At 46.5% G+C, this 21,188-nt stretch overlaps 1 protein-coding gene across 4 annotated transcripts in view; it reads right to left on the reverse strand.

Annotated features, from left to right (window-relative positions):
* Positions 1-337: 337 nt before the first annotated feature.
* Positions 338-21,188, reverse strand: part of qtc (GRIP domain-containing protein quick-to-court) — a 35,223-nt gene continuing 14,372 nt past the window's right edge. The window contains exons 2-8 of one of the 4 annotated variants that reach the window (XM_077632983.1): positions 19,164-19,380; positions 9,570-9,811; positions 7,487-7,658; positions 4,884-5,079; positions 3,187-3,300; positions 2,344-2,478; positions 338-1,278 (exon numbers count right to left, since the gene is read on the reverse strand). In XM_077632983.1, coding sequence (XP_077489109.1) covers positions 996-1,278; positions 2,344-2,478; positions 3,187-3,300; positions 4,884-5,079; positions 7,487-7,658; positions 9,570-9,811; positions 19,164-19,380 — 1,359 coding nt within the window. In that variant the 3' untranslated portion in view covers positions 338-995. Of the gene's footprint in view, positions 1,279-2,172; positions 2,219-2,343; positions 2,479-3,186; positions 3,301-4,883; positions 5,080-7,486; positions 7,659-9,569; positions 9,812-19,163; positions 19,381-21,188 lie in introns of those variants that run through there. The other 3 variants (XM_077632980.1, XM_077632982.1, XM_077632981.1) reach the window with 3 other exon arrangements.

The following is a 21,188-nucleotide window of genomic DNA, read 5'->3' on the forward strand; positions in this document are numbered from 1 at the left end:
GCTAGCAACATTATAAACAATAAATCACACTTTGTGCAAAGTCTCCAAATGAAAGCAAGGACAGCAACAAGTACTTTCCACCACATGTGTGGTGTACAGAGTAAATAAAACTTTGAAGTGATCCATGCATGGGCATTGAGACAATTTATGTACATTCGCCACCAAAACTTTTCAGGATGGGGTTCACGGAAACAAAACTTTTCACAGCGTTACTGGCTCATGACCCATTTGCCTGGTGTGAATACACCGGAGCATGGGCCATGCATGTCCCCCCATACCTGCAGGAAGTTGAGACAACTGGCCCACATGATTGTGCAAAAAAATTTTTCTGCATGTCCTGCATGTCCTGCATGTGGAATTTGTCACTGGCATGCCTTTATTCTATCAGGCATGGAGCCTCAAGAAGCATTTTAGCATGCATTATGCACCACTCCCAAAGCTTGTGAAAAAGAGCTGCCTCTCAGTGAAATATGAGTGCCATCAATATATAAATCTTGTGAGTGAGTAACTAACAGGCGGAACCAGTGCTCAACTCTTTCTGGCAGCCTCCGCAATAGGAGTATGGCTGCTCTCTCGTGGGGACCACAGGTTCGAATCACAGGTTGATGTCCTTCACCACAGCAGAAGAAGGAAGTAGCGATCACAGTGCTGGAAGGAATGGCATATCAACGGAGCAACTCTCTGATATGCCCTTTTGAAGGAACCCTTGATTCCTTCAAGACTGCCAGGGAGGCAACGGTGCCCACTTTGTGCAGCCATGCTTCCCAGCCAAAACCTTCTTTACAGTCTACAGTAAGATAATTAGCCCATTCCGAACAACCCCTGACAGCATGAGGTCAACCCTCAGTGCTGTCCAACACTGCTAACCTTAAGTCATTCTCTTCCCAGTTGCCAAAAAAAAAAAATCTGGACTATACCCTGGCTCGACAAAATGAAAAAAAGACCATGAACAAAGTTGAACAAAGTCAAGCCTTCCGGTGCTCGAGTGAGGCGCTTCAAAGGCGCCCCCGGTGTCGCCAGGCCTTTGCGACGGCAGCGCGCTCGGCTTCCGAGAAGCCCAGGATGGACTGGATGGCGCTCAGGTGTCCTCGGCAGTCAGACCGGTCCGTCAGGAAGTAGAACACGGCGTCCTTGAGGAAGCGCAGCGTGTACTCTGCCTGCCGCTCAGTGCCGGGGTTGCCACGGAACGCCCCCCCAGGTGGCAGCGTAGAGCTGGCAGCCTCCGCACGGTGCTGCAGTTCCTCGTTGCGCTCGAACTGTGCTGCTTCCTGGCCCTTCCTGTGAACAAAGTCCAATGCTGACATGAGCCACCATCATCTTGGCAAAGCACACTTGAAAACAACCACGTGAGATCACACTGAAATTTTTATAAAATAAGGAGCACTGAAAAACACAGGGAATCGAGACAGAAAGATACAGATACAGACAGGCATTTGTCTGTGCCTATCTGTCTGGTGTTCCCATGTTTTCTGGTGCACTGTAATTCATTAAGAAATGGCCAACCAACTAGACCAAACTGCAGCACTACTGAAATTTTATTCGCTTACAAAAAACGCTTCTGTTGGCAGCTTGGGACAAACACCTACTTATAAAGCACGAAAAGTGCTGGACAAGTCTTGGGTCCAAATCACTACAAGCAGGGGCACATGACATCTTTGCGATGCAAAGCTATCCGACATTGGTGCCAGACAGCATATTTTGCTATGCTGCTTGAAGTAGCACACTAAATTATGCACCACGAAGCAGCCCCTCAGCTTACATTTTTGGCACGACAGGGGTGCCACATGAGAGCATGGAGTACATCACCTTCCATGGGAGGAACTGGCTGTTGTGGAGGCGTACTGTATTCCTTTATGACACTGAACTCAACCTCAAATGATAATGGTGGCAGCTGCAGCCAATGCTCGCTGCTTGTGCAAGCAGTCAAAGGGCACCCTTAGAGCAGGAAACTCAGCCAAGGATGGTGTCGGCATCAGCTGGCACTTGCATACAATGTCACTACAGTGGAGCTATTGCTGGCAGCTTCACTGCAAGGGTACTCCAACAAAACCTAGAAGAGAAAGAAGGTTCTGCGCAGTCTTCTGTCCCAGGCGCCTATGTCACTACAGTTAGATTTCACTGTCAAATGAGGGTGACCTAGCCAGCACCTGGCTGCCTACACATGCCGGTAGAGGTCTGCATGAGCTCCGCTGTGAATGTCAGTCACAGGCAGGGTCACCTGCAACGATGTTACAATGGAAGCCTCGCAAGTCTAGGGGCTAGTCCTTCCAGAGACCGGCCTCAACCTCAAAGGCCTGATTATGAACATGAATAAGCTTCACAAGAGGTGAGAAGCAGGCCCACCTGTACATCTTGAGGTACATCTCGCTGTGCCAGCGCTCCTGCTTTTCAATCTCGGCACGTGCCTCTGACAGCTCACGCTCCAGGTGCCGCAGGCGCTCCTGGGTGCTCTCGTACGCCGGCCGAAGCTCCAGGTACCTGGAAAGGGTACATCGTGCAAGGAATTAAAAAAAAAAGAAACTCCCGCGAGTTGAAGCACAAGAAGGAGAAAGACCATATCCTGTCCTGACAGAGCCCATTTTTACCACTGCAAATGATACAGTGCCCCCTTCATGCTTTTGCAGCCACAGCAGCATGGCTTACATGTTCCAAGGTGCCTGAAGGATGGATGGAGGCCTGTTTAACAGTACCGATTTGGCCACTATCAGTTCCCTGTGCAAACAAAAAAGGGAGAGTAGAGAGAGCACAAGATGAAAGGTAAGAGAGCTGCCCGCTGCAGCTAGTGCCATGCGCGCCCAACTGACAATGATGACTGCTCACCATTTGCTTTGTAAGGATTCTACGCTGCTTTGGGCACACTCTGCTAGACTGCACTATGCAAGCACAAAAGCCAAGACTTCTAGAATTTAAACATTGCTCTGCTACTGAATTCTCAACTGAGAGCGAGCTGGTATGAGCAGAGCAGGACCACGACTAGCTGCACAATGCAGGAGGTGCACCACACAGTGGAAAAATAAAATTGGCTGAAAAAAATGAAACGAGACACAGAGAACATGAACGGCACTGATAACTGAAGGTGCTACTGGCCCGCTTTTTTTGCACTTACTTTGTATGTAACAAACCAGCTAGCACACACAAACTCATGCTTTAAACAGCCCAAATGTTGTGGGGGAAAAAAAAAAGCACCTGGTGACATGGGTCGACTGGCAAGTGGACACGTGCTGCCACAACGCATCTGCATGACGGGATGTGGGCGGGCCATGTGTGTCGCAGGGCAGAGGCCTCTCCAACATGGGGCTGCTTCAACATCGCCATGCAACAGGGGCAGCAGACGTCTCAGCATGCAGAATGTACACACACAAGAACTAGCCACAATAAAGGGTAAACAAAAGCAATGCGAAACAAAAATGGCTGCTTCATCATATGGAGAACCAAAGAAACAAAATGGGACCAGCAAGCACTGAATAAACTTGGGAGGTTCTGTGCATGGGCAAAAAAATGGGGCAACACAGAAACAGCATCCCCCTCACCTTCTCCCACTGTCTCCAGCTTTGCCTTCAGTACGACTCGCAGCAGACCATAATGAAGCTTCAGCAAAAGATGTTGATAGGCTTTTGTGCAAATCTTTTGGCTTTTCAAAAATTGGAGGAGATGCTTAAGCAAGCTCCGCTGTAAAGGTATGACATGATAGTTTTAATGGTTTAATACCCATAAATGCGGAATTGGCCATTCTCTACTTTATATTCATAGATCCCGGGAAGTCCTCATGCACCTCCTGGCACAGTGGCGCAGCGGTTAAGTGATGCGCCACTGCCCTGCGATGGCAGCTGCTGCCACCAGTGGGGCGTGTGACACCCAGGCTGCTTTTCCTGAACAACCTCTCGCACCCAATCATTAATTTAATCGCCACCTGCCACGGTGGTAAGTTTGGTCACATTCCAGTGGCCAGTTTGTGATGACACCACAAGGTCACGTGACCTGGGTGGTCCATCTGCCCCCTATTTTGTTTCTCTGATGATTTTTCGTAGATTTTTCGCTCGTCGTCAACGATGCAGACGCCGAAAACAATGCTGGCTTTTCTGCGACACAAGCTCCTTAACACTATTGCATTGAAAACGCTACACAGCTCCATCACTGAACAATACCATTAGCCACTTATCACCACCCAATCATGCTACATGTCGTAAGCCTCTACACTCGGAGACAGCTCTTTTTGGCAATGAAGGAAAGGCTACAGGGACATAGCGTCTGTGTCATTCCGCCAAACAGTTCAAGCACAATGATGCACCTGGCCGCTTGACGCACAGCTCTCTCTGTGGTAGCTTCATGCGTCACTGGTGTAGCTGGTGCCAACTATGGAAGCTTCATGTGACAAGAAGTGCCTAGCACATTTGTTGTAACCAAGAAAACTATTTCCTTAAGTTTCTTACGTTGGAAGTTGGCAGTCGTGCTAGAAATATGCCTTAAATAACCAATGTTGACAATGCCTTAGGAGAAAACCAACAACTGCAGACGGGAGCTGCACAGGAAGAGGGGGGCGTGTTCCAGCTTGGCAGCTTTTGCTCCACTGCCATAAAAAGACTGTCAAGTATACTCTACTTTGGCAGCATCATTAACCAGCCTGCAGTGAGAATGGGTTATATTATATTAAATTGCTTAGGCTTTTCATAGGCCTTTTTTCTAATATTTATTTACGCATACTGTGGTACTGGTACAAGAGTTTTCCGGGGCAGTTAGTGGAGCTTGCGGACTAAAGGAAAGTAAGAACCAGAGACATCGCATCTTTAATCTTTCTTTCCCACTGCACTTTGGCTGGCAGGGCACTATTATCTTTCTTTTTCTAGCCCAACCTCCCGTATTACAGGGGTGGCAGTGAGGCTCACTTGGTGTTGAGGTCTCCCAGCATCTGCAGCAGGCTCTCGGTGCGTTGCTCGTAGCGGTGCTTCAGCTGGCGGTACTTGCGCCGCAGCATCTCCGAGCTGCTGCCCGATGAGCGCCGCCGGGTTCCTTCCTCAGGAAAGGACTCCGTGGAGTCATCAGACTCCTCAGACACAGGCAGCTCGTGCGCCTCGGGCAGCCCTGCAGCCATGCCCAACCACACCAGCATGGATTCAAGTTAATCTGCAAGGGCGCTCATTCTGGAATTCACACTGGAATGGTAACGTGCCCGCCTCAGCGAATGCATCCAATGGACTGGCAGCCCAAAGGAACGGCAGTACGAAATATCCTGGCTGTCAGGTAGGAAACTATGCACCTAAAAAAACTGTTTTCACTGGGAGCAAACTCTATCATTGGAGTCATTGGAGCCAAGAGGCTTCTTCCATGCACTGGGCTTTGAGGGCCCACTGGCAGCCAGATGTCAGCCAGCAAGCTCATTCCTGAAAGGAAGTCGATGTGGGCACTGAACCCTGTGTTCCAACCTGAATTAAGTTAACCTTCAGGGTGGCTTAATTAGATACCTCTCTGCAGCATTAAGCATGGCCATGTCCTGTAACCCCTGCTTTTTCTGCGTGCATGCACACTACAAACAGGCTCCACGAGTGCAGACACAATGTCAAGTTTCCCACATGTCAATGTCAAGTTTGCCGCATGCACTGCCCTGTAGCAAATGTAGACTGCCCTCTACATGTAATTGAGTGGTGCTTAACTATTTTCTAGTTTGAATGTTTTGGCTGTCAGGTATGTGTGGCAAGCTTATCAAGGAGCACGAGAGCTTAGCCTTTTTCCGAGAGGTTACTGAGGGTGGCCTGCAGGTTACAGTACAAGCAAAGGATTGCATTTGGCCAGTGATGTGTACACATTGAAAACAAATTATAAACACAATGGTGGCAGTATGTTCTCTACTATAGTTTGAAATATTTTTTTGAAAGGTCCTGTTTGGAAGTGGTCACACTGTGTCTTTCAATCAACAGCACCTTTGAGTGAAATTGCCCAGAAAACACAGTTCTTAGCAAGGAGCGGCGACATGCCATGTGGTCATATCATCCCCTGTCACTTAAACCTGTATAAGGCGCAAGCTGTATGCCTGTTTCATATGCTTAAAAATGGTCAAATTGAACTCAGAATGACTCTATAAAATGAATGACATCACTTTCAAGCTGTTCTGATTATTTAGGAGAAAGGGGCACACATTTAGTAAAGCAAAAATTTGGGCGAGTTGGTATGTCTTCATTTTTGCTCGCAAATTGCACACGCAAACATGTAAAAACACAGAAAAAACCAAGGAGGCCCATTAGTGAAAGGGAAAAGTGGTGTTTTTTTTATAGTTGGGTAGTATTCAGCATGCATACATAGGTGCACTGTTTTCCATTTTCAGGCACTTGAAGCAGGTGGGTCAACTTGAGTACCGCTGTCCTACAAAGGGTCACCGTAATAGCTATAGCCTACGCAGTAGAAGACAGATATTGAAATCAAACTTCCAGGGTGCAATAAAATGTCTGCACACTTGAATTCCTGTTTGCTATCAGATGAAATAGATTGGTGTTCAACCTAACCAGAGGACTGCTAGCCTGCTGGCTAACTACTAGGGCCAGCAGAGAATGGTACATTTCAAACGTGTGTACGGTAGGCCACGCCATCCAACCATACACATATGGCAGCACATATGCAGCACATTACCATTAGTACAGCTTCTGGTTGCCTTTTGAGGCAGGTAATATGCACGTGCCACGTCATGTGCTAAGCGAAGCTGATGTGTGAAACCACCTTCCTAATTCGAGAAAATGCACGCACACCACTCACTGGGCACAAAACACAGAGAAAAATTTCTAACACTACTTGGCTTTGCAGTAGGGCATTCAAATGCACACTGGTAGCATGTGAACATTGTCATCATCAGCAGGAGCAACCTGACTATGCCCAATGCACGGCAGAAACCTTTCTCACGTCTTTAGCTGTGTCCTTTGCCAGCTGCGGCCACCACAGCCCCGCAAGCTTCTTAATGTCATCTGCCCACTTAACTTTCTGCCACCCCCTACTATGCATGCCTCCTCTTGGAATCCACTCCGTTACCCTTAAGGACCACTGGTTGTCTTGCCTTCGCATACATGCCCAGAAAATGCCCCTCAAAGGAGCACCTTCAGCCAGTGGCATCAACCGAGTGCCCCCAATCATGACTGGTCCCCTTGGACCTTCTAGCGTGAAACTGCAAGAGGTGGTAGACGAATGGTGATTAACCATGGTGTCATGAAAACCGATCGACACCACTGGATGGAGGGTCTCTTTTCAGAGGCATCTGCCACTTCGTTCTTGAGTTATATCCGACTACAGAATAGTAGCTGCAATTCTTTACTGTGCAGCAGTGCCAGAGATGGGGATATAAAGAGGGAATGTGTACCAAGCAAGTTCTTATGGAGCAATAATCAATTAATTAATATACGCAAGTCCAGCTCATTTTCTCTAGGCCCCTCCTCCCTCCCAAGCTCCCTTTGATACTGGCCCACAAGCTGGATCTTAGGCTCACTCAGGTCAAAGGGTAGCCCCTCACCAGCAGCCTCGGCTGAGCACGGCCCATCGTGCTCTTCCCCTTCAACTGGTTCGGGCTCCTCAGGGACACTCTCTGTCCTCGAGGGCAGCACGTCACTGCTGATGCCGCTGTCGCCCAGTGAGGCAGCCTCTGCTCCCCGGTCGTCTGCACTGCTGGCAACACCGTCCTGGCCCTGCATTGCCTGCTCACTCAGTGATCCCTTGCTTTCTGCCGTGCATTTCCATGCTATCACAGTGAAGTGACTTAGAGGGTGAAAAGAGTGACGGCCGGCACACACGCCAATAGAAGATGGTACACCAGAGCCACTGTGGTTGCAACAGATGCTCCAACCATTTTCTTTTTTTGTTTCACCATTTCCTCCACGAAGAGAGAAATAGTTCCTTGGACTCCTTAATTTTACAGTGATAGCTGTTAAAGTCACGTTTCCTGCTTATGCGGCATCATCGTTGTCGGTACAACACACCAGGTGCAATGTGCCACACTGATTGGTCAAAATGGTGCGAAAACGAAATGATATCATGACAACCCACCACACTGAATGGCCAGAAAAGAGTGACGTCATGCATAACGTCAAGACAGTATGCAATGGTTATTCGTCAGAGCGGATTGATGTCACGCGTGACAACACGCCACATTGCCGATTGGCCAGAATGCCAATTGCTAGCTGGTCCAAATACAGCAATGTTATTCATGACGTCATTCATCTGTCGCTGAAATTTGTGCAACCGCAAGTTTTGTGAATTTATGAAAAATGGTGGCACAATTCATGCAGCCACATTCCATCTAGCAAGCATCACTCTAGCTCGGGTTGAATACAGTGTGAATAACTACGTCAGCCACATCCTACATATGTTAGAGATGATAAAGCCTGTCAGTGCTTGCCATGAAAATGAAGGCCAGTACAGTGGACTGGTATTACTATTATTTATCATTCAGATAGACGACTTGACGAGAGGCACAAGATGGAAAAGGAACCACAAATTATGCACCAGACACAGTGGCACAGTTATACTAATGATGGCTACAAATGCAATCAGTATGAGCAGTATAATTAAATGCTGTGCTTCTTTAGATGGCCGGACTAAACCTCTGCCTCTCACATAAAGAACTGTAGGAAAGCAGGAACTGCATTCTTCAAGGATGTTATCCATGCAGGCAGATGCAGAGGTGAAGCCAAGAATGATTTTTAATTACAGAACCAGGTTTAGCCTGAGCACTCATCACCCACCCGTGTCTGCTTCGCTGTCATTACAGCATGGCACGGAGGTCGTGTGGGGCTAGGCACGTGGCAATATGAAGGATGCACTGCTGCTAGGAGTCCACACGAGGCATCAGCAATAACTGCTGCTCAGCAGGATGACAAGAAAGAGACTCTGGTGGCAGCACTCTCCATACCCATGTCAATTTCAGGGCACTTTCTTTAGCTACACCATTTGTGCCAGACTCTCTGCATGTTAGATGATATGCAACTCAGAGGAAGAACAATGTTTGAAAACGTACTGTGAGACAGCTGCACCGTGCAGCAATATCTCTTACGATGAACCGCAAGCCTGATAAGCTGTGCTTTGCTGCTGGAGAAACGGTGGATCGGACAGTCAGGTCTAATTTAGGGTACTCACATGCACTTTAGGATGTAGAAGTGCAGAGATCCGGGCCACGGTTGCATGGGTAGACGTTACATGGTTGAACTTGAATCCCAGCCAACAAAATGTTTACAAGAGGTGAAAAAAGAGCAAGGGACTAAGACTGGACTTGCACCTGCTGGTAGTTGCAAGTTTAGCCTTTGTGCTGTTGTTCTTCACTGGAAGGTGAAGCCACTGGAGGGTGGAAGCTGTGCAAACAATCAGTTTTTCACTCGTGCATATAGCAGTCTATCCTTGTGTTGTAGAATACTGGCACGTGGATGGAAGACATCGACGACAAAATGAAACTGGGGAAACCAGGCTATTACCGCTAGCGCTGCTAAAGGTGCAGCAAGTGTGAAATCACCTTAATTCCTATCTCCGACTGCTGTGCGACTGTCTCCCATTGCACAACCCCCTCCCGTACCCTGCCCCTGGTGTCCAGTGGGAGGGTGCCTTGCCTGTGGGGGGGATCCAGCCTGCAGGGCCTGCAGCTGTACAGTGAGTTGGTGCAGGCGCTCGTCGCGCAGCCGGGCCTCGCTGGTGGCCCGGGCGAGGGCAGCCCTTAGTTGGCGCAGCTCACGGTCTTTGCGTTGTGTGGGTGTAAGATAGGTGTCCGTCTCCACGGGCCTCTGGCAGTGCAGTACTGAACGGCAGCTGCCCCGACGGTGGCACGACACGGCCGTCTCCACAGGGGGAACCGCTGCGGCAGAGTAGGCACACGCACTCTGCTGCTATCAAAACTCCTGGCGTGATTACACCAATTGCAAAACAATGCTTCCCGACCTGTGGCCATTTTACTGATGGAGGCAAAAGCAAGGAGCAGAAAAAAATACTGCAGCCGAGCATCACCGTTAACTTCATGAATGCACAAACATTTTGCTTATTTTATCTCTGATTTATATCTCAGGCTATAATATCTATACATTTTAGCTGCTGCATCTGTCCCACTAATTTCACTGCTGGTCACAAGAGGGTTTCAACCATCTAGGAGTTTGCAACATGAAATGCAGTTTACATTACTGGCCACGGGCATTGCAACAGTCTGCTGGCCTGCAAGTTTTGTCCCAGTCAGACCGTCGGATTATATGTGAAAGCGTAAGGAGCTCACTGGCTTCATTGGCAGTGTCCAATGTCACACTTGGTTGGGTGTGAAATAAAAGCAAACAGAATTGGGTGTGAGTGGAATTTGAACCTGCGGCGTTGCAAACAGACCGGATTCGCTGGCCGCTGCATTAGACCCACGCCATCGCCACAGCCTACCATCTTGCGTGTTAAACTGCCAGTCTCCCACGCTATGCTTTGGATGTCATCATCTTTACCATCTTCCACCTATGCGCAAGTCGGTCCAAAAAGAGCAAGCCGAAAAGTCTAAAAGCCGAAAATTTGACCACATGGCGGCTTTACTGACAAAAAAAAAAAAATTGTTTGGAAGCACCACCTCGCAAGCACGCAGCAAATGACACGAAATGGTGGGAGATCTGAACCAACAAATTAAATTACCATTACTAAACATTCTATAAATTGCATTCTGTGGTGGTGCAGGTGCTCAGCATCTCTTGAATTTTTTTAATACATGGGCTCTATGATAGTTGTGCAACTGATGTGTTCAAACAGCTCTGGCCGCTAGTATATTCCTCACCTCTTCCATCTCCCCGCCCGAACCTGCTCCCACCACTTGGATTTCACAGCTGCCTTGCTTGCCAAAGTGAGATAGCTTGCAATTGCACCCTTCCTTTCTCTTTTGCCCTCTCTCAGGTTTCCATTGCTCTTTTGTCACATTAGAAATTTCCGCCAGTTCCTTCTTTTCTCAAGGTATATCGCTTCAAAAGTAACAAATACCAGCTTCCACTATTGAGCTCTCATTACGGCTTCGGGAAAGGGACTTAATGTGAGAAAAAACTGTATTTGTCTCTCTCCACCAACAGTATAGAAAGTGATGCCTGGCAGACAGCTCAAAACTGGATGCATTGTGATCAACTACTAGGGCTATGCCTCAGCATGTCTGCCTTTACCGCTGTGTGCGTGTGCAGACGAAGGTACAGCCCACAACTGCGCAAATCATTCAATGAAGACCAGCTTTAGTACCCTTCCAAGGCACATGTAGTTTGCCTGTGAGAATGAAGAACAAAAATCTTGTTCAGTTCAAGTTCAGTTCAGTTCAGTTCAAAGCATGTGAATGTCGAGTTTGACACTGCCAATGCCATTAATAAGCTCGTTTTTCTTCCATACCAACCACCTCTACTGCTAAGGAGGAAAAGTGCTTATGGGTATGCCATCAACAAATAGAAAAATAAGCCACACAGTGAGAAACACAGACCACCCAGGATTAATAAAAATCCGTGTGACAAAATTTCACCATGAATAGGAACCAAGAAAGTGTCATCTTCATGCAGCCATATGCTTCTGCATAACCTTAGCAAAATGATACTCTGCTCAATAAAGCTGGTAGTGAGCCAACTGCCTGCCATGAAATTCACTTGAAATGGCATTCTGCTTATGCCTTTAGTGAGCAAGAACATGCAAATCCCGTTCTTTTTTACAAATCATTTTTTTCCACAGAGATTCACACTTTTCACACAAAGCTAATACTTCATTATTACTTTTAAGGAGACATTAGGCACAAGTAAATGTTGGCCTGTATCGACAGGGTACCGCACTCTAATCACGAAGAGACCACTCTCACCAAGAATGGAGCCATTACAGGCTATGAAAGACCAAGAACAAAATACAGGTGTTGCCATGACCGGCCGACTTCAGGAGTAAAAATGTTTGTGTCTAGGCTAGGTTACGTCACCACTCACTTCAAAGAGATGGCAAACTGTCTTTTTTGACACGGACACCATTGGTTTCAGTCAACTGGCAGGAAGAACTCTCTCCTTACAACGCCATAGGCCATTGATCATTATATATGACTGACGGTTTCAACCTGCTGCCAAAAATTCAAAATGGCGATCCTGGACAAGCTGCGCCATCTACAGTTTGCTTCTATAGCCCCATTTCTTTGCCTTCAGTTCTGTTTTTTAACTTTTTATAATGCGAAGAAGCAACGTGCAAAGTGAAACTTTGACCGGACGTAGTCAGCTGGTCGCTGATCATGGCGTCCGTTTTGCTGCGCGCTCCTCAAAGGCGAAGAGCTACACTGAGCCCTTTTGTTGGTCCTTATGCTGTCTTTTCTTTTTTTTTTAAACAGCAGTGGTGCGTTAGACCACATGGAATGGTCGGATTTCAGTTCCGATTGGAAGACTTCATCTTAGAGGCCCGTGATATCAATGCGTGCTGGGGTGTTTCGTTTTGCCACTTACATTATATATTATGCAGTGTGCTTTATTTGTAAATAATGAGAATGGTTTTATTTAGTGCTTATGAACTTTGCAACATACTGTCAAGATATTTTACCAAATGTGCCAGCAGATTTTTGATTATGACGATGTCAAGGACGGCCACACCCCTTTTCACCCATAGAACCTTTTCAAGGAATTGCAAGCTCTGCTATATAAAGAAACAAGAAAAGGACTCGGAACAAGTGTAATGTGCACCACATCCATATCTACCCCCCCTTCATGTCCTCATGTGACTGCTTTGCCACAACAGCCATACTGCCTAACTTGAAAGGCCATGGAAAGTGCAAAGTATTATGTACATAGCTGAAAATCACAAGAATGGTAGCTGAGAACATGTGAAACGTTTTATATATTTTAATTTTTTTAAATCAGTTTCTGGCTCAGTGCATCGGCTTATTTTTGTTTGGCTTGTGTTCTTTCTTTTGTACTACCAGCACTGTTTAACCGATGATTCAAGAACCGTAGCTTGATGGGCCAGTTGGCGCATGATCATGGAAAAAACCAGCAGAAAAGGATACATTCACAACACAGGACGACACTGGATGCAGTTGTGTTTCCAGCGTCGTCTTATCTACTCCGTCATCTAGTGAACACATCCTTTTCTGCTGGTTTTTCCATGATTTAACCAAAATATTTTCAAAATGTTTTTTGCACACAACTCCTTTTTTTCATTCGGAAGTATAATCAACAAGCTACAGTTTGATGCATTACAATGCGCAGTGCATTTAGAGCTTCTTGAAAAAAACAGTTTTTATTTTAAAACACCCAAAATCGGTCCTTTTTTAACAGTAAGGAAAGAGTTAAATCAAATTTTCTAGCCAATAAATGCATCTTTTGCTGCCAGACAGACATTAACATAGCCAGAGAGAGAAAGCCCGAGAATCAATTTTCACATGAGAACAATAACCGGAGGGCATTCTCCTCGGTGTCCCTTAAAGACACACTAAGGACATGTCCATCCAATTCATTCTGAGTGAAAAATCAGATGCGCGGCTCTTTCTGGCTATATATGCTGATGTTTGTTTTACAGAAAAAGACGCATTTACTGCTAAGAACATTGGAATTCAGAATGGACAATTTTTTTATCACTACTCTGTTCAAACTTGTGATGCCGAAAGCAAAAGGACTTTGTGATCACAGTTTGGGAGCCAATGGCAGCGTAACCTAGCCTCAGGAATCCACGCACAAGAAAGTTCACTTGGTGTGGTACAAGCGTATTTTCTGATTTCAGGCACATGTACGTACGTACATCCTTGAAGCCTGCTTTGTGGCAAGCGGCCAACCTGCCCATCGGGTTGTGGGCAACCTGCCAGGTGTGTACACCTGACAGGCCTTTATCCAGGTCTTTACCCAAAGACCTCCAGGGTAAAAACCTTAAGGCAAAGGCCTTCATGGTAAATTCTTCCCGGGTAAAGGCTTTTATGGTAAAGGCCTTTAGCATGCAACAACCTTAAGTGCACACACTAACTAATGTTACCACATGCTACATGCTGAACTGTCTGCTATTTCGTTTTGCATCATTGTGGTATGCTTGCAAGAAAAATCTGGTGGCGGCAATACTTACATTTCTCGTATTTTTCTAGTTTACGAAATTTCTATTTCCAGTTAAAGTAGCATCCATATATTGTCTGTCTCATTAAAATACATAGAAATCTATCGATACAGGCCAACCTCCAACTTGTTGTCCCCTTAATAGAAGAAAGTTTAGCAACTTGAAAGTTTTTCTATGAGAACATCCTTTACATTCTCTACATGCATTCTCTGGCATTATGACACCTCTATTTATTTACCACCGGCTAAAAAGACAAAATGAGTTCTCAGGTAAGAGAAGAGGCTGCAGAGAGTCCAGCAAGCAGATGAAATAAGAAGTTTGCTGAGGTGGGATGCAGGCAGGTGGTGCAGGGCAAGGCTCATTGGAGATCAATGGATCAATGTGAGAGAGGCAACTTGTTAGTCAGAGCAGAGGACTCAGTCCGAGGGACAGTTATAATGATATGATGACTAAGGCATGGTCATTACCTCGTATACAATCAGCAGTGCTCTTAACAGGCATACTCGTTTTTTGATCGGCAACTTTTCACCACACAATTGTTCATCTTGTGTAGTCTGCATTCTTGAATTAGAGAAAACCTAGCGCAAAAACATGCAACCACAAAGACAGAACAGACGAGACACAAGCGCTAACTCACAACTGGCTTTTTATTGAAGCAGGATGCAGTTTATATACGGAGAAGCTTCAAGGGGAGAGAAGGGTGACAAGGAGGAGAAGGTGAACAAAGGGAACATCGCTTCGCAAGAAACAGGCAGGCAGCCAAAAAATCATACAAGAAAAAGAAAAAGTTACATGATAACTGAATCTAAAAATTGATACTCTGAATCAAAAAGAGATAAAGAAGGGGTACTGATGCACCTACTGCCATATTTCTTGATGTAGAAAGCCTCCAGACTAACACACGCCGTCTTATCAGTGCTCTTGCCAAGAATCTTCGTCTCATTCAAAATCGCCTCGCACCCGTCGCAGCTCATTACGTGCGCAACCAAATGTGCGTACTTGTCTTTTAAGTCTGACAAATTTCGGGCATGGTCCCCCAAGCGCTCATTGATGCAGCAGCCAGTTTGACCAACATAAAACTTCCCACATGTTAAGGGGATAGCGTAGACCACTCCTATGGAACGCTTGATAAACGGAGTGTTGTGCTTTATCTGGCAACCCCGCTTCCGAGAGCTGGCGATTCGGGGGCACAACTTTCCCAGCTTGTTGGGAGCCGAAAAAAACGACACTCACGCCATACCTGTTGGCCACTTTCCTCAAGTTGTGCGAGGTCTTGTGTAAATAAGGCACAACTAGCGGCTTTTGTGTCCTGGCACGATCTTCTCCGGACTTTCTTCGGGTTCCGTGTTTTAGTTTTTGGAGGTGTGTCTCGCAAACAGCAACCAACACAGAGCAGGGGAACGCAGCCGCCGAAAGTCGGCCCATCTGATTGTGAAAGCTGTCTTGCAACTGATGTGGGCACGATTTCTTGAGAGAAGACTCCAGGCAATGCGACGCTATAGCCCTTTTAACAATCTTGGAGTGCCTAGAGTCATAAGGCAAAAGATCATTTTTTGCACACGGGTAATAGCCCCAGCAAACGTGTCTTTCAAGGAATGTTAGTTTCAAATCTAAAAACTGTAAAACATTAGTGTCGGGTAGTTCATGCGTAAAAGTTAGCCCAAGTCCATGTTTGTCAAAAGCATCTAAAACTTCACCTACTGTAGAGGGGTAGGTGAAGGGCGTCTGCTTTTTTAAAAGTACTAAAAAATCATCAACATATCTAAAAACCTTTAAAACCACCCCTCCCGTATAAAAATGTTTATCTAAATATTGATCAACCTTTGCTAAAAATATATCGCAAAGGATAGGGGCTACGCAGGACCCTATGCACACACCATTGCGCTGCAAAAAAGGCAGGTTGTCAAAATGTATAAAAGTAGCACTTAGGTAAAACTGCAAAAGAGCGATAAAATTATCTTTCCAGAAATGTCTTTCCAGAATTCTTCAGGACTGTCGGTTGATAATTTTTTATCGCTCTTTTGCAGCTTTACCTAAGTGCTACTTTTATACATTTTGACAACCTGCATTTTTTGCAGCGCAACGGTGTGTGCATAGGGTCCTGTGTAGCCCCTATCCTTTGCGATATATTTTTAGCAAAGGTTGATCAATCTTTAGATAAACTCTTTTATACGGGAGGGGTGGTTTTAAAGGTTTTTAGATATGTTGATGATTTTTTAGTACTTTTAAAAAAGCAGACGCCCTTCACCTACCCCTCTACAGTAGGTGAAGTTTTAGATGCTTTTGACAAACATGGACTTGGGCTAACTTTTACGCATGAACTACCCGACACTAATGTTTTACAGTTTTTAGATTTGAAACTAACATTCCTTGAAAGACACGTTTGCTGGGGCTATTACCCGTGTGCAAAAAAAGATCTTTTGCCTTATGACTCTAGGCACTCCAAGATTGTTAAAAGGGCTATAGCGTCGCATTGCCCGGAGTCTTCTCTCAAGAAATCGTGCCCACATCAGTTGCAAGACAGCTTTCACAATCAGATGGGCCGACTTTCGGCGGCTGCGTTCCCCTGCTCTGTGTTGGTTGCTGTTTGCGAGACCCACCTCCAAAAACTAAAACACGGAACCCGAAGAAAGTCCGGAGAAGATCGTGCCAGGACACAAAAGCCGCTAGTTGTGCCTTATTTACACAAGACCTCGCACAACTTGAGGAAAGTGGCCAACAGGTATGGCGTGAGTGTCGTTTTTTCGGCTCCCAACAAGCTGGGAAAGTTGTGCCCCCGAATCGCCAGCTCTTGGAAGCGGGGTTGCCAGATAAAGCACGACACTCCGTTTATCAAGCGTTCCGTAGGAGTGGTCTACGCTATCCCCTTAACATGTGGGAAGTTTTATGTTGGTCAAACTGGCCGCTGCATCAATGAGCGCTTGGGGGACCATGCCCGAAATTTGTCAGACTTAAAAGACAAGTACGCACATTTGGTTGCGCACGTAATGAGCTGCGACGGGTGCGAGGCGATTTTGAATGAGACGAAGATTCTTGGCAAGAGCACTGATAAGACGGCGTGTGTTAGTCTGGAGGCTTTCTACATCAAGAAATATGGCAGTAGGTGCATCAGTACCCCTTCTTTATCTCTTTTTGATTCAGAGTATCAATTTTTAGATTCAGTTATCATGTAACTTTTCTTTTTCTTGTATAATTTTTTGGCTGCCTGCCTGTTTCTTGCGAAGCGATGTTCCCTTTGTTCCCCTTCTCCTCCTTGTCACCCTTCTCTTCCCTTGAAGCTTCTCCGTATATAAACTGCATCCTGCTTCAATAAAAAGCCAGTTGTGAGTTAGCGCTTGTGTCTCGTCTGTTCTGTCTTTGTGGTTGCATGTTTTTCGCCTAGGTTTTCTCTAATTCAAGTATGCACCAACTAGCCCAAAAAGAGGTGTTAATGTAGTCTGCATTCCTCACTCTCTCCAGAACCACTTAACGCGAGAGCGTTAAGGGCCCCGTGTCGCAGAAAAGCCGGTGTCGTCGGCGGCATTGGCCATGAGCGAAAATTCCAAGAAGCTGTAATAAATAAAACAGAGCAGGAAATTGGTCGAGTTGGGGAATCGAGTCAGGGCTTCCGGAGTGCGAGATGAGCACGCTAACCACTCCGCCATTCCAGCTCGATGGTTTGGAATGAACAAAGGCGCATCTAGTGAATATGGGGATATCATAGAAGGGTGCTTTAGAGACATGTACGGTGGTGTATATTAGTAATTATGAGCATGGAAATTACAGAAGTCGCAGTTAAGCAAGTAGCAAAGTATGTTTCCGCTACTTTTCCTCTTCGCTTGGCGTGCACGTAGCGCCATCAGGCGGCGCCTACTGCAATGTACGCCACTGCCCCAGCAGATAGTGCGCGACGGCAGCGCCTCCCGCTTGTCTCGTTCGGGCGCAGTGGGACCGTGCGGGCATGCAGGAATCACGCGATGAGCGGCGAACAACGCAGAGTACATCCAAAGCGCGTTCACCACGAAGCTTGCGGCTTGCTGCCCATTCGTTCGGCGCGGAAGCTATTCTGGCCTTCGTGGCATCAAGTTTGTCGAGAACAATGTGCCAACGAACTACGACTGCAACTTGAGTCCCGCGCGTTTCGGCGCTATGATGACTCTCAGGGATCTATGAATGTAGAGAATGACCTTCTGCATATATGGGAATTAACCCATTATACGCTATTGCGTCATACCCTCAAGGCGGAGCTTGAGTGCCCCCTCCAATTTTTTTCGCCCAAGTGCTGAGAATACTTTCACAAGTCCTTCCACCACTCTCAGTAGTCATCTGAGCATTCTGACACTGACATTCTGAATGGTGGATAGCGTGGGAGTTGGATGAATGTCACGCCACTAATGGTGTCCAGACAAACAGCTTAAGCCTGCTCCAAACACAGAAAACAAAAGCTGCAGGGTGACAAATAAGTATCCACGCATCTTTGATTTCATTTCACTTCCATTTAATTATTTTTTTCTCGATGCGGTACACGCAAAACACGTGGCGAATATTACAGAAGGAGGTCCCAAGTTAAGACCCGTCAGGGCGGCCCCCTGTTTGTTAATGTGTCATTAAAGAGTTTGGAAAGAAGGCAACAGAAATAAACTTGGTGCGTGGCAAAATCATAACTGTAAAATGAAAAGGGTACACAGGTGTAACAAATTTATGAACCAATTTGTTAATAAATAGAAATTAAACAAAACAGTGCAAACAATGATCACAGAAACATCAACACAGGCTCAGAATGACAAAAGCAGGAAAGAAAGCTATCACTATATCTAAGGGCGACAAGAAGGAAAAGTAATATTAAAAATAAATGGCATAGGGCTTGATTTTGCAAGAACAATGCAACGCAGTCAAGTCTAGAAAATGGAAATATTTTCTGTGACAAGGCAAACAGTAAGTGCTTCTTCAAGGATTGATGAAATGAATGTGAGGTGCACGACAATATTTGATGTCAGTAGGTATCGAATTCTAAATAGAAATCACTGAAAACACACACCAACTGCTCACCTGGATTAACCAAACCTCCAGAAGCTCTGTACGACACACCCGACTTTTGATACGGAATTTTGTAACAGGAATGATTACAGCTACACCCAAGATCTCCTTCAACCACCTGATACAGAACAGGGCAAGCTCACCAGGCTGCGTGGACGGCCGGTGAGAGGCTGATCCGCAGGAGGCTAGGCTGGCTGTACTGCCTCCCATAGAGTCCGCATCGGCCGCTGGGTGGCTGCAGCAGGAGGTTGCAGCTGCTGGGTGGCGCTCTCCTCGGACACGTACTGAGGCGCTGCGCCTCAGCAGGCTTGGGATGCGGCTGCGGCTGTCACCCTCCATCGGGCAGCCAGCCGCTGACAGCTGTACACGGAGCATGTAACCAGTCACGGTGGGAATAAAAATTGGAGGCTTATCAAGGTTAAGCCCAGTGGATGCGAAGCATGTTAAGCAGCTGCCTCAGTGTGGATGGGGCTAAGTAACGGAGACGTGGTTTTAGGTTAATCGTCGTACTTTATTCTTTGCAGCCCGACAAACACACTCTTATGGTCCGTAAATGCATGACTCTTGGTTTGCACGTCACTTATTCTGTATTGTCTTTGAGCATTTCTACACAACACCAAGTCTAAACTGTTTCCCCACTGAGTCTTCAATGTCCTTAGCGTTTGGAGGCATCTTGACCACATACACGCCCGGCGCAAAGACGCTGGCGCGGTTGCGGGCACAGAGACTGACGCTACGGCGTGCGCGCGCCGCTTCATCCCTGGCGTGACGTCACATATCACGTGATGCAGCAATGGTAACGCCGCCGCCGCGTCGCGCGCGACGGCGCGAACCGAAGCGTGGAGGCCTCCGCCGGGCGACGTCCGACGGCGCGATATGAGGCCCCATCTGCAGCCGGTGTGACGTCATCACGTGACGTCACATCATGTGATCTCACTTCAGGGTCAATGGTGGCCACCGCCGGGAGGCGACCGACGGCGCGATATGAGGCCCCATCTGCAGCCTGTGTGACGTCATCACGTGACGTCATGTCACGTGACCCCACTTCAGGGTCAATGGTGGCCACCGCCGGGCGTCGCGCGAAGGCCCGAAACCTACGTTAATATGCTTCGCATAATAACCACTCGACATCAAAAGGGTGGCTTTGCCTGAGCACCCACAAGGTGCATATCTTAGCAGGCATACAGTCATGCTTCGTTAATATGGACATTTTGGCCTCCGATGAAAATTGTCCATAGAGATAGTTGTTAGTAGTAAATCATGATGAAAAATAAGAATACTGAGAAAATCCTTGCGATTAAAACCAGATTGTGAATATCATAAACAAAACGCCGTGATCTTGAAGCACCTCATGAGACATGACACGCATGATAGAGGCTTTGCGCTCATCTAACTACGGAACTGTGCAAACTGAATCAGTGTCGGATCCCATATTTGTTGTAGCTTTTGCAATGCTGCTGTCATCAAGCTGCTTGCGAAATTGTCTTTATTGGTCACGTGCAGTTGTTCAGCAGCGCTTTCTGAGTCAGCTGCACCAGCGTTCTTGTTTTGGCATTCTCGAACTTCCATAGGCACCTTTTTTTTTTGTTCGAAAACGATGATTTCTCCGCATAAACAGTATATTGAGGCACCAAAAATTTGCAGTTTGTTAGTTTTTTACCGCAAAAGCCCATGCGGGTAAGTTTTTACAAGGATGTGCAAAATTCCACACTAAGTGTCAGGCTGCTAAGAAACAGTAACATATAAATGCCCGGATTTGTCACCTCAGCGCCCAAGGGATTGTGGAATCACTTTATGTTTTGAAAGTGCTCAGTATGCTCGACGCTCAGCAAAAGCAAACGATGTTATTACTGGTGGTAAAACCTTTCTGCATAAAAATGATGGATGATGTGCAACCCAGCTGCGTTTTCCTTTTATTCTAGCCATGTGCTCTGTTTAAAAGGTGTTAACTTAGTATTCTAGGCTGCAGGAAAACATTAGTAGTAAGGTTATAACAGAAAGGTTATACTGTAAGCAAACGCCTCTTTTGATTTATTTCTGAGTGACTTAATTCATTTTGTGGAATGAGTGATGCATGCCAGGAAGTGAGCAGCCAAGCCCTGACTGCAATTTCAAAACCAGAAACATCAGTGTACAAAAATCTGTACGTGCAATGTATAAATCCAGTT

This window comes from Amblyomma americanum, chromosome 7, assembly GCF_052857255.1.
Source record: "Amblyomma americanum isolate KBUSLIRL-KWMA chromosome 7, ASM5285725v1, whole genome shotgun sequence".
Taxonomy (NCBI): domain Eukaryota; kingdom Metazoa; phylum Arthropoda; class Arachnida; order Ixodida; family Ixodidae; genus Amblyomma; species Amblyomma americanum.